Source organism: Fistularia commersonii, chromosome 17 (genome assembly GCF_037954325.1).
Source record: "Fistularia commersonii isolate RoL2024-O1a breed Wild chromosome 17, RoL_Fcom_v1.0, whole genome shotgun sequence".
NCBI classification, from domain to species: domain Eukaryota; kingdom Metazoa; phylum Chordata; class Actinopteri; order Syngnathiformes; family Fistulariidae; genus Fistularia; species Fistularia commersonii.
This window is the reverse complement of record NC_141300.1, coordinates 9,160,142-9,172,698: the sequence shown is the minus strand read 5'-3', so window position 1 is coordinate 9,172,698 and position 12,557 is coordinate 9,160,142. Positions and strand designations below refer to the sequence as shown.

The following is a 12,557-nucleotide window of genomic DNA, read 5'->3' as shown; positions in this document are numbered from 1 at the left end:
CAATAACTATCCACCTGTCACTATCCTATTTTCTCTTTTACTCTGTATTTTATAAACATTAAGGTTTCACACATGAGTCGCGCACGCACATATTTGCACACGACAGAACCAGCAAATATACACATGTACCTTCCAGTCGGGTGGGAGTTGAGCTCCAAATCCCAGAGCAGGAAACATTTTGTCACTGAAAAGGAAACCATGAAAACAGATTGGAATTTTAGTTAAACCTTTTTTTTTCATCCAAATTTAACAAGCTGCATTTCTGGACAAAATTGGAAATCCTGTTAGCTCTTTCACAAACAAAAACTCCATCATAGACATTTCCAGGGACACAAGTAGAGAGAAAAAGGCTTATTATAAAAGACAGAATTTTTTTTTGAAGACACAATACAGAGGAATAATGAGATGCTGTCTCTTCAACCTACACCTATTCATGACACCCTCAGATGAATCAATAAAATGCATGTAAAATTGTCAGGTAATAACTGATTTGAGCAAAACACATAGGGTATATTATTTGAGCGATATAAGATTTTACTGAAGGCTTAAAACTGGTCCGATCAAACCTCTTAATTCAAGAGTTAAACAACTAATATAAGGAATGAAGTGTGCAAAGAGAGGAGCAGAAGCATGAGAGGTAAAAAGACTTTACTGTGACACCTGATGGATATAAGCCTTGTGTCTGCCGTGGTTTTAAGCTCACAGTTCTGTTTTTTTGATGCCAAGGGAGTAGTACTAAAAAGCCATTTTTGCTTTTTTTTTTGCTATGACTAAGTCAACGGATATCATATGGGGCTTTAAAAATTACAATAATAAAATCAATGATAGAGAATTGATTTTACTGATACAATTTTTTTCCTTATATAATTGCAAAAATCTTCACTATAAACACATGCTGACCCATCGAAGTATTTCAGCCCTGTACAATGAATGAGTATTTGCATCAAGGTAATGTTACGCCCAGTCTTGTGCAAATAGGAAAAACAATGTACCAGACACTGCAATATAACTGACACTCTACATAGAAACTTGACCCGCTGACACTGAGAACATTGTTTTTTTTCTCATTTACTAATGAATCGGTGTCACTAAAAAATGCAAATATCAGTTATGTAGGCTCAGTCATGTAGACTGATGATGAAAATCTGCACAATGAGGATTTAGTGGAATGATGGATTAATATCGATATCAGGGATGGAACAGACTGGGTTAATGCTTTACACAAATGCCACTGCGGTGCGATGACAGCTGGGCCAGCGCTTCATTGTTTTTTTTACAAAACAAAAATATGAAACGAGATGGTGGCACACTGAACATAACAACAAACTGCCCCAGATTCCAATGACTTAATCTTTGAGGGGTTAAAAACTGCAAATGAGATTTTTGTCCCATGAGAGACACAAATTCCACACTTTTAAATAGGGCTGGGAAAAACAACCAATGCAGATTTGAAAAATCAACAAGGACCATTAAGCTTACAATAAGAGGTAGAACGAGAATGAATATTTAGAAAAACAAATGATTCCTAGAAATGAAAAGGTATGACTCCCTCCTTATTGAAAATATATATACTTCAAGGGTCCTCATGCACTCTCATGTCACACATGAAATGTAGTGACACACCCAAGGTGACTGAATATAAGACTCACGTATCATAGTCCTGTATGATTTGTCCCACGGCTAAAATTGCAGCAAGATACTCGTTGCTGCCCAGTGGGTTGATGTAATGAAGGGATGACGGCTCTCGAGGGTTTCCGTTGGATGCTGTGAAATCTATACCAACCTATGAAAATACAGAGAAGTACAATAAAAAAATGTTATAACGCTTAAAATACTGTATATGGTTATTCAAGCCTTATCTTAACTGCTTGTCCTCTATACCATGTTGGAGAGGGTGCATACCAATGCGCACACGCATGCAAGCACGCACGCACGCACATGCACGCCCACGCACACACACACACACACACACACACACACACGGGATGGTTTTTGGTGGTAAATATAATGTTTAATCTTCCATCGTAGCAGAGCAGTTCAGCTTGTCAGAACCTCTTGATTTATTGTTGACCAAAGACAAAACAGCCCTGAACCCATCAGGAGACCACAGAGTAAAATGTATTGCCATGCATTATCTGAGGAATATGATACTCAACACATGCACTAAAAAGGCAAACACATAAGGTACAGTCTTGCTCACGGAAACACCTTCAAACAGACACATACACTCACACGCACACAAGATTAACAGTGACAAGCTTTTCCTCAGGCAATGAACAGTGGTTTGTGTGCTGTCAAGAACCCGACCCAGAAACTCTGCCTCCCTCCTATCGGATAAAAAGGCACTCTACATCATCTTTTCTGTCCGCCTTCTATCTTTCTTTCTTTCATCCTTCTTTCTTTCTTTGTTACAACCCTGCTTTTTCTCCTTCTGTTTACCCTTCACCCTCTCCCTCCTTTTTTGTCAGGAATAGGCAAATGGGAGGAGGGAGAAACAATGGTAGATGTATAGCCATGAAAAACAAATTTGGCCAGATAAGGTATAATGTGACAGAGAGACAGAGACCCAGAAAGACAGAAACATAGAGGAAAAAAGGAAAAAGCGAGAGAGTCCAGAGCAACACAACCAGCAGGAGCAACAGGAGTGACGGACATACAGATGCAGGATGACAGAATTAGGGTACTGCTGCCTATTTTGAAGATGTGTAAATATGTGTGTTAGTCCTGGAATATGTGAGAACATGTACACATTAAGCTTACTCATTCATGGTTTAAGTAGTTTTAAAATGACCTCCCCGGTTATTACAGCTACTTAGAAACCCAATGTGTAAACATGTCAGCACCAGTTTAAAATATAATTTCATCACAATGTGAGGATAAAGACAGGGCAAGGTAAGTGCACACACGTCAGTGTGTAAGCTTTAATCGCATTCTGCCCGTCTTGAGAGCCAAAGTATTGCAAATCACACTTTCCCTACTTATGCACATGCATTTAGAGGAGCATCGAGGGAATGAGGAGGCTTCTTACAGAAACGTAAGAGAATATGTGAGGAGAGACTAAATATGTATGTTTAATGTCTATCTCACAGTTGAAAACACCAGCGATCTAAAATAAATTTGTGATGCAGATATGTAAAGAAAAACACTTTGATGAACAGAAGTTCAAGCTTTAACTTTCACTGTGTGGATACTGAGAGGGATTTATTAAGAAAGACTCTGGGGGCGGCGAGGTGCAGGAGGTTGAGCAATCGTCTTGAGAAAGGAACATTCCTGGTTTGATTCCCGGCTCCTCCTAGTTTGTCGAAGTGTTGTTGAGCAAGACACTGAACCCCTAACTGCCCCCTTGGCGCTAGTGGATGGCAGCCTACTGCTCATGGTTCATCCGTAATGGGTTCATTGCAGAGAACGAATTTACAACAGGAATACATAAAGGATGAATAATTATTATTAACGTGCACATTTTTTTCATTTACATCCATTTCCTGAATGCTAGTGCTACCACTACTACTGCTACCATTACTATTACTACTACTACTGATATACAACTCATGTTGCATGAATATTGAAGGTTTATTGGACTTATCTTGATTGGGAAATAAGAGATTCAGTCTAAGTCCCTCATGTGTTCCGTATATAATGTCTGCTGTCCTATCATGAGTAAATGTTGGACACCTCTGAAAGCCAAACAGTTAATTTCAAAGGGCTGTGAAAAAGTTTTCTTGACTCTAAATCATTCCTTTCATTTGTTTGCATAACTAATAATGATTTGAAAGAACATGCTGATTTTACCTGCAAGATTGCAATATTTGACAATGTGAGAATACAAGCTGCTTCAACAATGCAAAACCAAGATTTGGATGCTCAGCCAAGGTGCCTTTCAAAATGTCTGCACTGCAACTCTATCCTTTTTACAAAGGAGCTCATGTAAACTTATGTTTGCAACGTACCCTCCCTACTTACCATAGAAATACAAGATGACACTAATCAGGTTCAACTAAGGGGCACGGTGCTTCTTTGAGCTTACTGGCACTGGTATTGGTAGCAACATGACTGAAAAGAAAGACGTTAAATTACAACAGAATTTAGTCTGTTCACGGTAAAGACCTAAAAAGAAAACAACAATAAAACAGTTTTTAGGACTTTGAGATAAATTATGCAAATCAGTTCATACACTACATGTGTAAAAAGAAAACCTATATGCTCCATCTGTGGTATTTCAAACTTGGTGTCAGGAATATCACCATGTTATCCTTCTGATGAGGTTATCTGGGATTGCATCAAAGAATATTTTTGAAAAGACAGACAGAACTACTTTTCCGCTAAATATGATAATGTAATTTAATAGTATTTCCTTTCATGTAAATAACAGCAGTACAGCTGTTCAGCTGGACAACAATTGGCTAACAATGATTGCTAATACAATCAACATGCATTGGGAATGTAATTTTGTGTTTCTGTTGATTTCAATGGCTGGCGATAGACTCTTCAATGATTAGAATTTCCACAATACATTCCTACTGCTCCCTTTTAATCACACAGGTAAACTTACACTTAGAATAGTTTTAAACTCTTCACACAAACTTAATGACTACTTAATGAGTCAATCTACAAAATAAGTGTTAACGATCCAGAGTTAAGATGCTAAGGGGCTCACATCTTGCACTGGGTAACTATCTATTGCAGCTTAACTGCAGCCTGCACACAGTTCTCTGCACAACCATACATGGATGAACATTAACCGTGTTATGAAGCAGTGTAATTTTATTTTAGATGATATCACTAATGCTGATGTTTCAACCCTGGTGTCCATTTTTCTGCTGTTACTAGAAAACATCAACTTTGAGAAAGTCCCTGGCAAAAGATTGTTCCATTCTATTACTGCTGACACTTGTTATTACTTTGGAGGCAGAGAATTCAATGACAGTGGGGGATGACACCATTCTGTTTCCAGCTCATTTCTTCTTATAGTGCTTTCAAACACAAAATAGATTACCACAGCATGACTAACAGCACAGAATTAGAATAAACAGGGGGTAAGAACAATTGAGTATTTAAAATCATTGATGTGGCAGAAAATGTCTGTGGCCACAATAAATCACAGAATCCACAAAAGCCAAATAACTATCAGATAACTGTCAGTCACACTGAAGTTTGTAAGCACAAGAATTTGGTTCATTCAGGACCTAGAAAGGTTCACACATTGTCCATCCATTGCCAGACTCTAAGCAACTTTGTAAAGTTACTGTGCATATTCGGTGCATCAGATAATGCATATTTAAAAAAAAAAAGAGGACTCAGCAATTATTTATGGAAACGTATTAATTTCATCTGGCAAAGGAAGTCAATCGTCAATCGTAACACCCTAGTCTGAATAATATACTCTAAATTAGTGTATAGCTTAGTAGTGTATGAGTGTTGTAACCCTTTAAATATGAACTTGCAACACACTGATTAGCTGGGTTTTTGACAAAATAGATGTTACCTTGACTAGTATCATATACTACTGTTACCATAAGCAGCCCAGACAAACAGTCTCTATATATGAGCAGTAAGTCATAATTATTGAGAAAACAGAGTAAGATACAAAAGACAAAAGATATGAAAAGTTTGTCAAATTGCTACATAGGAATTTGATGAAGTTTATTGTGAGAACTTTCAATAATATGTGGACAAAATACAGTAGGCTTGTACAGTATATTGATGACACACAAAATCATTATTCTCTCAGTGAGACATTAGTTTAAATCATGAAATTGGTTTGGTTAATAGTAAGTGCTATTCAATGCATACATTTACATTATGTATTATATATGTACATATTTAAATACTTGAAAGCAAAATGCAATGATGTACACTGGAAGCAGGATACCGACAAAATGAAAGCACTGCGCCTAACAAAAAAAAAACAAACAGGAAAAAAGATATACTTCCCCTTGTTATAGAATTGCTAAAGGCCAAAATTGCAATTAAGAGATAAACCCAGATAGATTTCCATAAAGGTAGTGATAAGTCAAAACTGATTATCTGTATCAGATGTGGGTGTATTTACTTAGAGCATTTAAGTATGTACAGTATGTATTCCCTTTCGATATCCACAAGACAAATGGCTACTGTGTTTGTGATTTTTGGAAACGACAAGTGAGAGAGTGAAAATACACAACCTTATAGATTAAGTTATTATAATTGTTTTCTCTCCTTTGGCACTTCTGGGTGTGTGTTTCTTTCAACAACTATTCCCTTGCTCCTCAAAAAGAGTGTGTGGATACAATCCCCCAAAGAAGATGCACGTTTTTTGTACTTTCTGCACAATATACGTCTACTCTCCACTCACCCAAATCCCAATAGCCACAGCTCTATCCAGCTCTGAATTGTATCAAACATAAGATATGAATAATAGTGTCTTTCAGTTGAAATGATTCTTTCACAAACAGCCCATCAGCAGTAGCAGCCTGTCACTTTGTGTTGTGTTGTGTTAATAGAGAAATGTTGCTCTCTCCTCCAGCTCTCACAGCCCAGAGGAGAGACTTTTCGTTCTGAGAGATTAGGATTAGAGCTATACTAAGTCTGATTGAACACTGCAGAACAGCCCTATCTGCATATGTGTGCATGTCTGAGCATGTGCGTATATTGCACCCTATAGGTGTTTGTGTAAAATCTGTGCATATAAGTGGCGGCTTGTAAGTGAAAATAAGATTGTCAGCTGTGATGAGCATCTGGATGAGATTATGTGTGTTTATGTATGTCTAAATCAGTTTGTGTATGTCAGCAGTGGTATACCTTTGTGGATATTAAATGATTGTGAGTGCACCTATAGTATGTGTCCTCTTCTGCATGTTTCCATGATGAAAACAATGTTGGATTTTGGTGTGCATGTATGTATGTGCCAGTAGTGGCTTGGGAGTTTGCATGTAAATCAGCCACATATGAATATGAAAGAAGCAAAGAGTGTGATGATGTTACTGTATGTTTGTGCTCACGTGTGTGTATGTAAATGAGACTGCAAGCAGGAGAGAGGAAGTATCTATGTTAAGACAGTATTAGGTATATATGTGTGTGTGTGTGTGTGTGTGTGTGTGTGTGTGTGTGTGTGTGTGTGTGTGTGTGTGTGTGTGTGCCTGCTGGCATAACTGAAAGAGCTGCAGGTCTGTGACAAAAGGCAAAAGATTATAAGGGAACAGCAAGGATTTAAGACTCCCCATTCTGCCTGGAATTTGCTCATCTCATCACCACTAAAACTGGCAAATGTTCACATAAATTCCACTTATTAAAAACAAGTTAAGATATGAGTGAGGATAATCAAAATATTCCAATCAGTCTAGCAAAATACAAACTGTCATTCTCACACATTCTTCATTTATATTTCGGTTTTACCTAGATAGTAGGATTGCAGCTATATCCTGATTCAGCAGGAAAAAATTCTAAAGCCGAGAGCTGTTCAATACCGGGCAACCCTTAACCGACACTTGACTGCTGGCTCTTAACTAAGTGTTTTTGATTCACCTCGGACATTCAGAAGAGAGACAGCTGGATGTGGAGAACCATAATGGAAAGCTCATAAAAGTTCATAACCACCGGACAATTCAACGCCTCCACAGTTTGGGTTGAATTGGTCATTCAGAGGTGACCAGGAAATTACTGGCCAAAAGTTTAAAAAGTCATTTAGTAAATCTATAATCATTAAAGAGCTAAAATCCCTGTTATGAGTAATCACACATCATCAAAATTATTCCCTCATGTCATAATGGTATGTACTCACCATGGTCTTTTTTGGCTTTTTATGTGCATCAACAATTAGAAGATTCTGAACAACTGCCCACAGATAAAAAAAATAAAATGTTTTTCTAAATAAGTCAGTAGCTCTCTTATTGTTCTGTCATTACAAATATGCAACAATACATACAAAAATGCTCAAAAATCCTGATTAAAAAAAACACAACTGCATTTTTGCTTTCAAGTCTTATCTCCAAAAATAAGATACAGTGAGAATTTCACAAAAGGTTGTCATTGTCATCATGTATGCCCCTTAACAATGTCCTGGATTACACAGAGGCTTGAGCAGCTACCTGCCCCAGAAGCAAAGGAGAGGAGACCACAGAAGAGAAGCAGAACAACTGTGCAGGCAAAGTCACCTTCATTCGAAAAAACCCTGTTATACTTAGAAATGCTGGAGAGGTAATCCACATATCCACAGAACCACTCCATACAAAGACCAGAGTACAAAAGACAAGATGCTATAAATAACATAGCATTAGAGTAGGGTAAGCAACTATCCACGGGGTCATGAGGACATGTTGAAATTATTTACGATATACAATCTTTTATGTCAAACCCAAGATCACCACAAAAGATCTGAATCATCATCATAAAAAGGAGCAGTATGTTAAATGTTAAAAAAAGACAGCGATTCTTAAATGAGTCCAAGAACTTTGATACTGAAATTGCAAAAAGGCTAATTTTCAAACTGATTTCACAAATATTTGTGGAGTACTATACACTGCTCTGATGCACTTACAAAGTACAATAAACAGCCAAGAGCAAAATCTCAAAAAAAACCAACAATAATAATTAGCAGTGGAATGATAGCTTGTTCGATTGTTACCAAGGGTTTTAATGCAAAATTACAGATGCAGTCTAAAAGCATAAAATCAAGCTTGGAACAAACACCATTACCTGTGCTGTGTTACTGTATATGTTGAGCCACTTCAGGTTCACAAATCGTTAAAAGTAATAAACATCAAATGTGCATGCATGTATATATATTGTTGGCTACCACCGAAAAATAATAAGAGATCAATATAAATGGGCTGTCCTCTGGCACTCATAATAATAACTATAATAACAACAACAACAATAATAATAATAATAATTGTTATTATTCTATTATGAATATCCATCTGAAACTCACTGTTGTCATCTGACTATATCATCAGAGAGTATACATCTTCTTGTTTATACCTGTCGTCTTTTCCTTTATCTCACGGTTTCAAAACTCAGAGGAATTGACTGCCTTTCTGTGCCGAAATGCCACTCCTGTCTTCAATTGCTCATTTTTTTATTTTATTGTCAGTGCCTACTCCCTGTCCCTTGCACTTTTTCCTTTCATTATGTAAATGACTGTGTGCTGACAGTAACCCTGGCAGATAAAAATAGACACAATGTCTCCCATGCACAACATATATCTCATTATAAAAACATTTCAGCAGGAGAAAACAGGCATGCTAATATCCTACTCACTGTAAACATGAGTTGGCATCCTCCAAGTATGTAATCCAGAAAAGTATAGTCCCTTGTAATCTAGAGGCAACCACATTTAGGAGGGAATTAACAAGGTTGGAGCCAGTGAAATTAGGGGTGAGGGATGAGTCACTGAATCAATTAAATTATTTGAACCTCAAAATTTGACGTGCTGTTGGATCCAAATTTTACTTTCACTTTTTTCCCCTTAATTAATCTACTCTACACAGTAAAAATAATATACAGTAAGCAGTATACAGTACTATATCCGCTGGTCAAAATCCCTAAGGTTTAATCAAATAGTTCACTGAGTCAAGTGTGTCAAGTAACAAATTTCTTTCTCTACTTGTTTTTCTGCTCCAAGTTCAGTTTGAATATTTTCCCATTTGAGCAGTTTAACTTGATAAATGCATTATTTATTTATAAGTATCAATCAAATGGTACCCACAGCACTGAAAGTCAGAAGCACCACTCTACTCAGAAAGTATGTACAACTCATACAATCTCCTTATTAAGCTTCCCTTACTAAATAAAATACATGATTATTCTACAGCACGGTCAAACATTGTTTAGAATGATAATGAATTCAATGCAGTTTGGCTCATGTGGTATTTAAACTAAATCAAACACGGATTCAGTTATCCGCTACCCCATCCTCACCTTGCATGACTTGACAATGATGATTCCAGAATTTTTATAATTCTTCTTCTTCTTTTGTTTCTTTGGGTTGATGCAATCAAATTCCACCTGATAAATCATGGAGACAAATAAAGAAATGATTGAGAATACCTCAAAAAACAGGGACAAACCGATTAAATATTGTCTTAACTTTTCCTGGTCCTCTCCCAAATGTCTTTTAATTTGGTTTTAAACGCCACTTCAACTTAGATGTGGAATTTATACTTAGCATTTCTTTTTTCACTTTTCATTTTCATTATCAAGTGGTTGTTTCGTGTAGTGTTTTCATCTCAAAGTAAACATCCCCAAAAAGTTGCACTCAGAGAATGCAGCAGCATCAATGCTTAATGCCCAGGATCTTTTAGAACTCAAATTTGATTTAGGAAAAGATTGTCCTGTTCATACGTGGTGCTTAATCGTCCATAATCACTTTTAAATGCAAAAGTTGGCTGCAAAATTAGCCAGAGGAGGGAGAAAAAAGTTTAAAGTGTGATAATTACATCAATGTTATTTTCCTGGAAGGTGCTTGGAAAGTTTGTATGGCAATTCATTAAGATCATATTTAGATAACATAGCCTATGATGTGTTCATAATAAAAATCAAAAACTAAAAAAAGGATTTGCAAGCAAAAGACTGAAAATATCAATCAGTCACATGCTGTTTCAGCAAATTTTTATTTATCAAGCTGAAAATTCCCCAAACACCAAAAGCAGTGTACTTTTGTCTTCTGCCTGTTCCTAGAAACAACCAAAGAATACAGATTGGAAAACCTAAAATTCCAATTGCAATACTAAAAAAATCTGTACATCTTATCTCCAGGTAAGGTGCACTATGAAATAGCGTAGAGTCCAGTATCCCTGCTGCTCATGCCTACGAAAGAACTTGAGTCTCAGTTGGTGCTGCTGGCCAAACCAGTTTAAGGTTTAAGGGGAGCTACAATCCTGTAGAATAACTAACACCAGTTTTTAGATGGTCAGTCGTCAGCAAAGTACCTATTTCCACTGCCTTCTAGAGATGTTTTGCATTGACTGTTGGTATCTAGCAGTGTTCTATCTTGGGCCTTGTACACCCGTGACAGCCTCCAGGGAAGCCCCTCCTGCAAACCACTTCAGTTTCGGTTTCGTGCACCAGATATGGCTTTGGGCAGCCACCTGAGAGCCTGTCTGCCTTACCCTCAGGTTGCCCTAAGGTATCTTGCAAATCCTTTTTGAGTCTCTTGTTAGCCAGTCCCCTTGCTCTGTTGTTTTTTTAGCCCACGGGCCTCTTGCTTGACATGTTCTCTCTATTTTTGACTTTCATGTAAAAATATAGAATTTATTTACCCTCAATAGCAGTTCAATGAAGTGAGAAAATTTCTCGTCACACGCTTACACAGGCAGAAAATTGTTCCACTGCATTTTATCCAAATACTGAGGAACCTTCAATTTAGAAGGATTCCTTCTTCTATGGAAATACAGAAAGTAATACTTAAAATCATGTTTTTCCTTATGTAATTGCTGGATTATAGTTATATCACCTTCAAATAGGTTCAACCATTTTCCTTGAATTTTTGTGTTTTTTTTGTTAGTTTTCTTAGTGATATTGTTTGCCACATATGACACACTGGTTTGACACACAAATTGACTGTTGCCCTTCTGTGCCAAAAGAATCAATAAAAGTACATGGACTCAGGCCTCACAACTGAAAAAATTACCTCTCATTTCTTTCCAACAGCTCTTCATATTGCTCTAGTCTATTTTCATTTGTTATTTGATGTGCCCTCCCCCGTCCTGCCACATCATTACCACACATTTCTAGTTTACTTCTCTTTAGCGTGCCAGACAAACAACACAGCAAACTCAAAAGTATCTATTTATTTGCAGCTGAGGCTTAAAAGGCCAAAGTAAATGATCTGGGATAACAACATGTGAGCGGTAATACATAACAAAATCTAATTATTTCAGCTTTGATGCTGACAGTTGCAACTAAATGTATTTAACTGCATTTTAATAAGTGCAGGACAACCTTCATGCCTAATCAATACAGGGCTTACAGATATGTATAATACTGCAAAATATTGGTTAATGACCTCTGTAATTCTGAGGCAAACGTTTGGTTAGGTAGGTGTAAGGAAGGGGGCTCCGTAGAGACATCACACTTGGATAGGTGGGTAGGGGGTGGTCCTCATACAATTAGGCAAAGAAAACCTGTGAGGCTTGGCTTTCGCATACATTAGGCAATCCACATAATGACAAAGACAAATGGTTGAGGATAAAAATCTGAGAAATAAATTTCTCATTCAGAGCATATAACTTTAGCAGCTGTCCCAAAATAGGAAAGGTTTACCAAGTGATGTCCCATTATATTTTCATATGAAATGCAAAATAGAAGACAGGGACAAGTACAGGACCGTGCGTTTAAGTGGTTGTTCAAGTTTAGAAAATAAATGTTTTTCATTTTTTTTAAAATGATCCTATTTAACATTTTTTCAGCAGCTTAGGTGTAACTTTATGAAGTGGATGCCATAACAACCTACACTCAAGTCAGACGACCCCATTGACTGATTGAAAACAAGAATCAATATAAGAGACCAAGTGACTGCCCAGGGAAAGTGCAATAAAAAATGGGCGTATTCTGTTATTGAGTATATAACTTTTTGCGTACAA

The 12,557-nt window shown here is 37.0% G+C and overlaps 1 protein-coding gene across 1 annotated transcript in view; it reads right to left on the bottom strand.

Moving 5' to 3' along the window:
• The window catches only part of cpne2 (copine II), a 36,186-nt gene that overhangs the window by 10,084 nt on the left and 13,545 nt on the right, over window positions 1-12,557 (bottom strand). The window contains exons 9-12 of the mRNA XM_086162675.1: window positions 9,895-9,981; window positions 9,235-9,294; window positions 1,650-1,783; window positions 130-184 (exon numbers count right to left, since the gene is read on the bottom strand). Of these exons, the coding sequence (XP_086018801.1) occupies window positions 130-184; window positions 1,650-1,783; window positions 9,235-9,294; window positions 9,895-9,981 (336 nt within the window). The remainder of the gene's footprint in view (window positions 1-129; window positions 185-1,649; window positions 1,784-9,234; window positions 9,295-9,894; window positions 9,982-12,557) is intronic.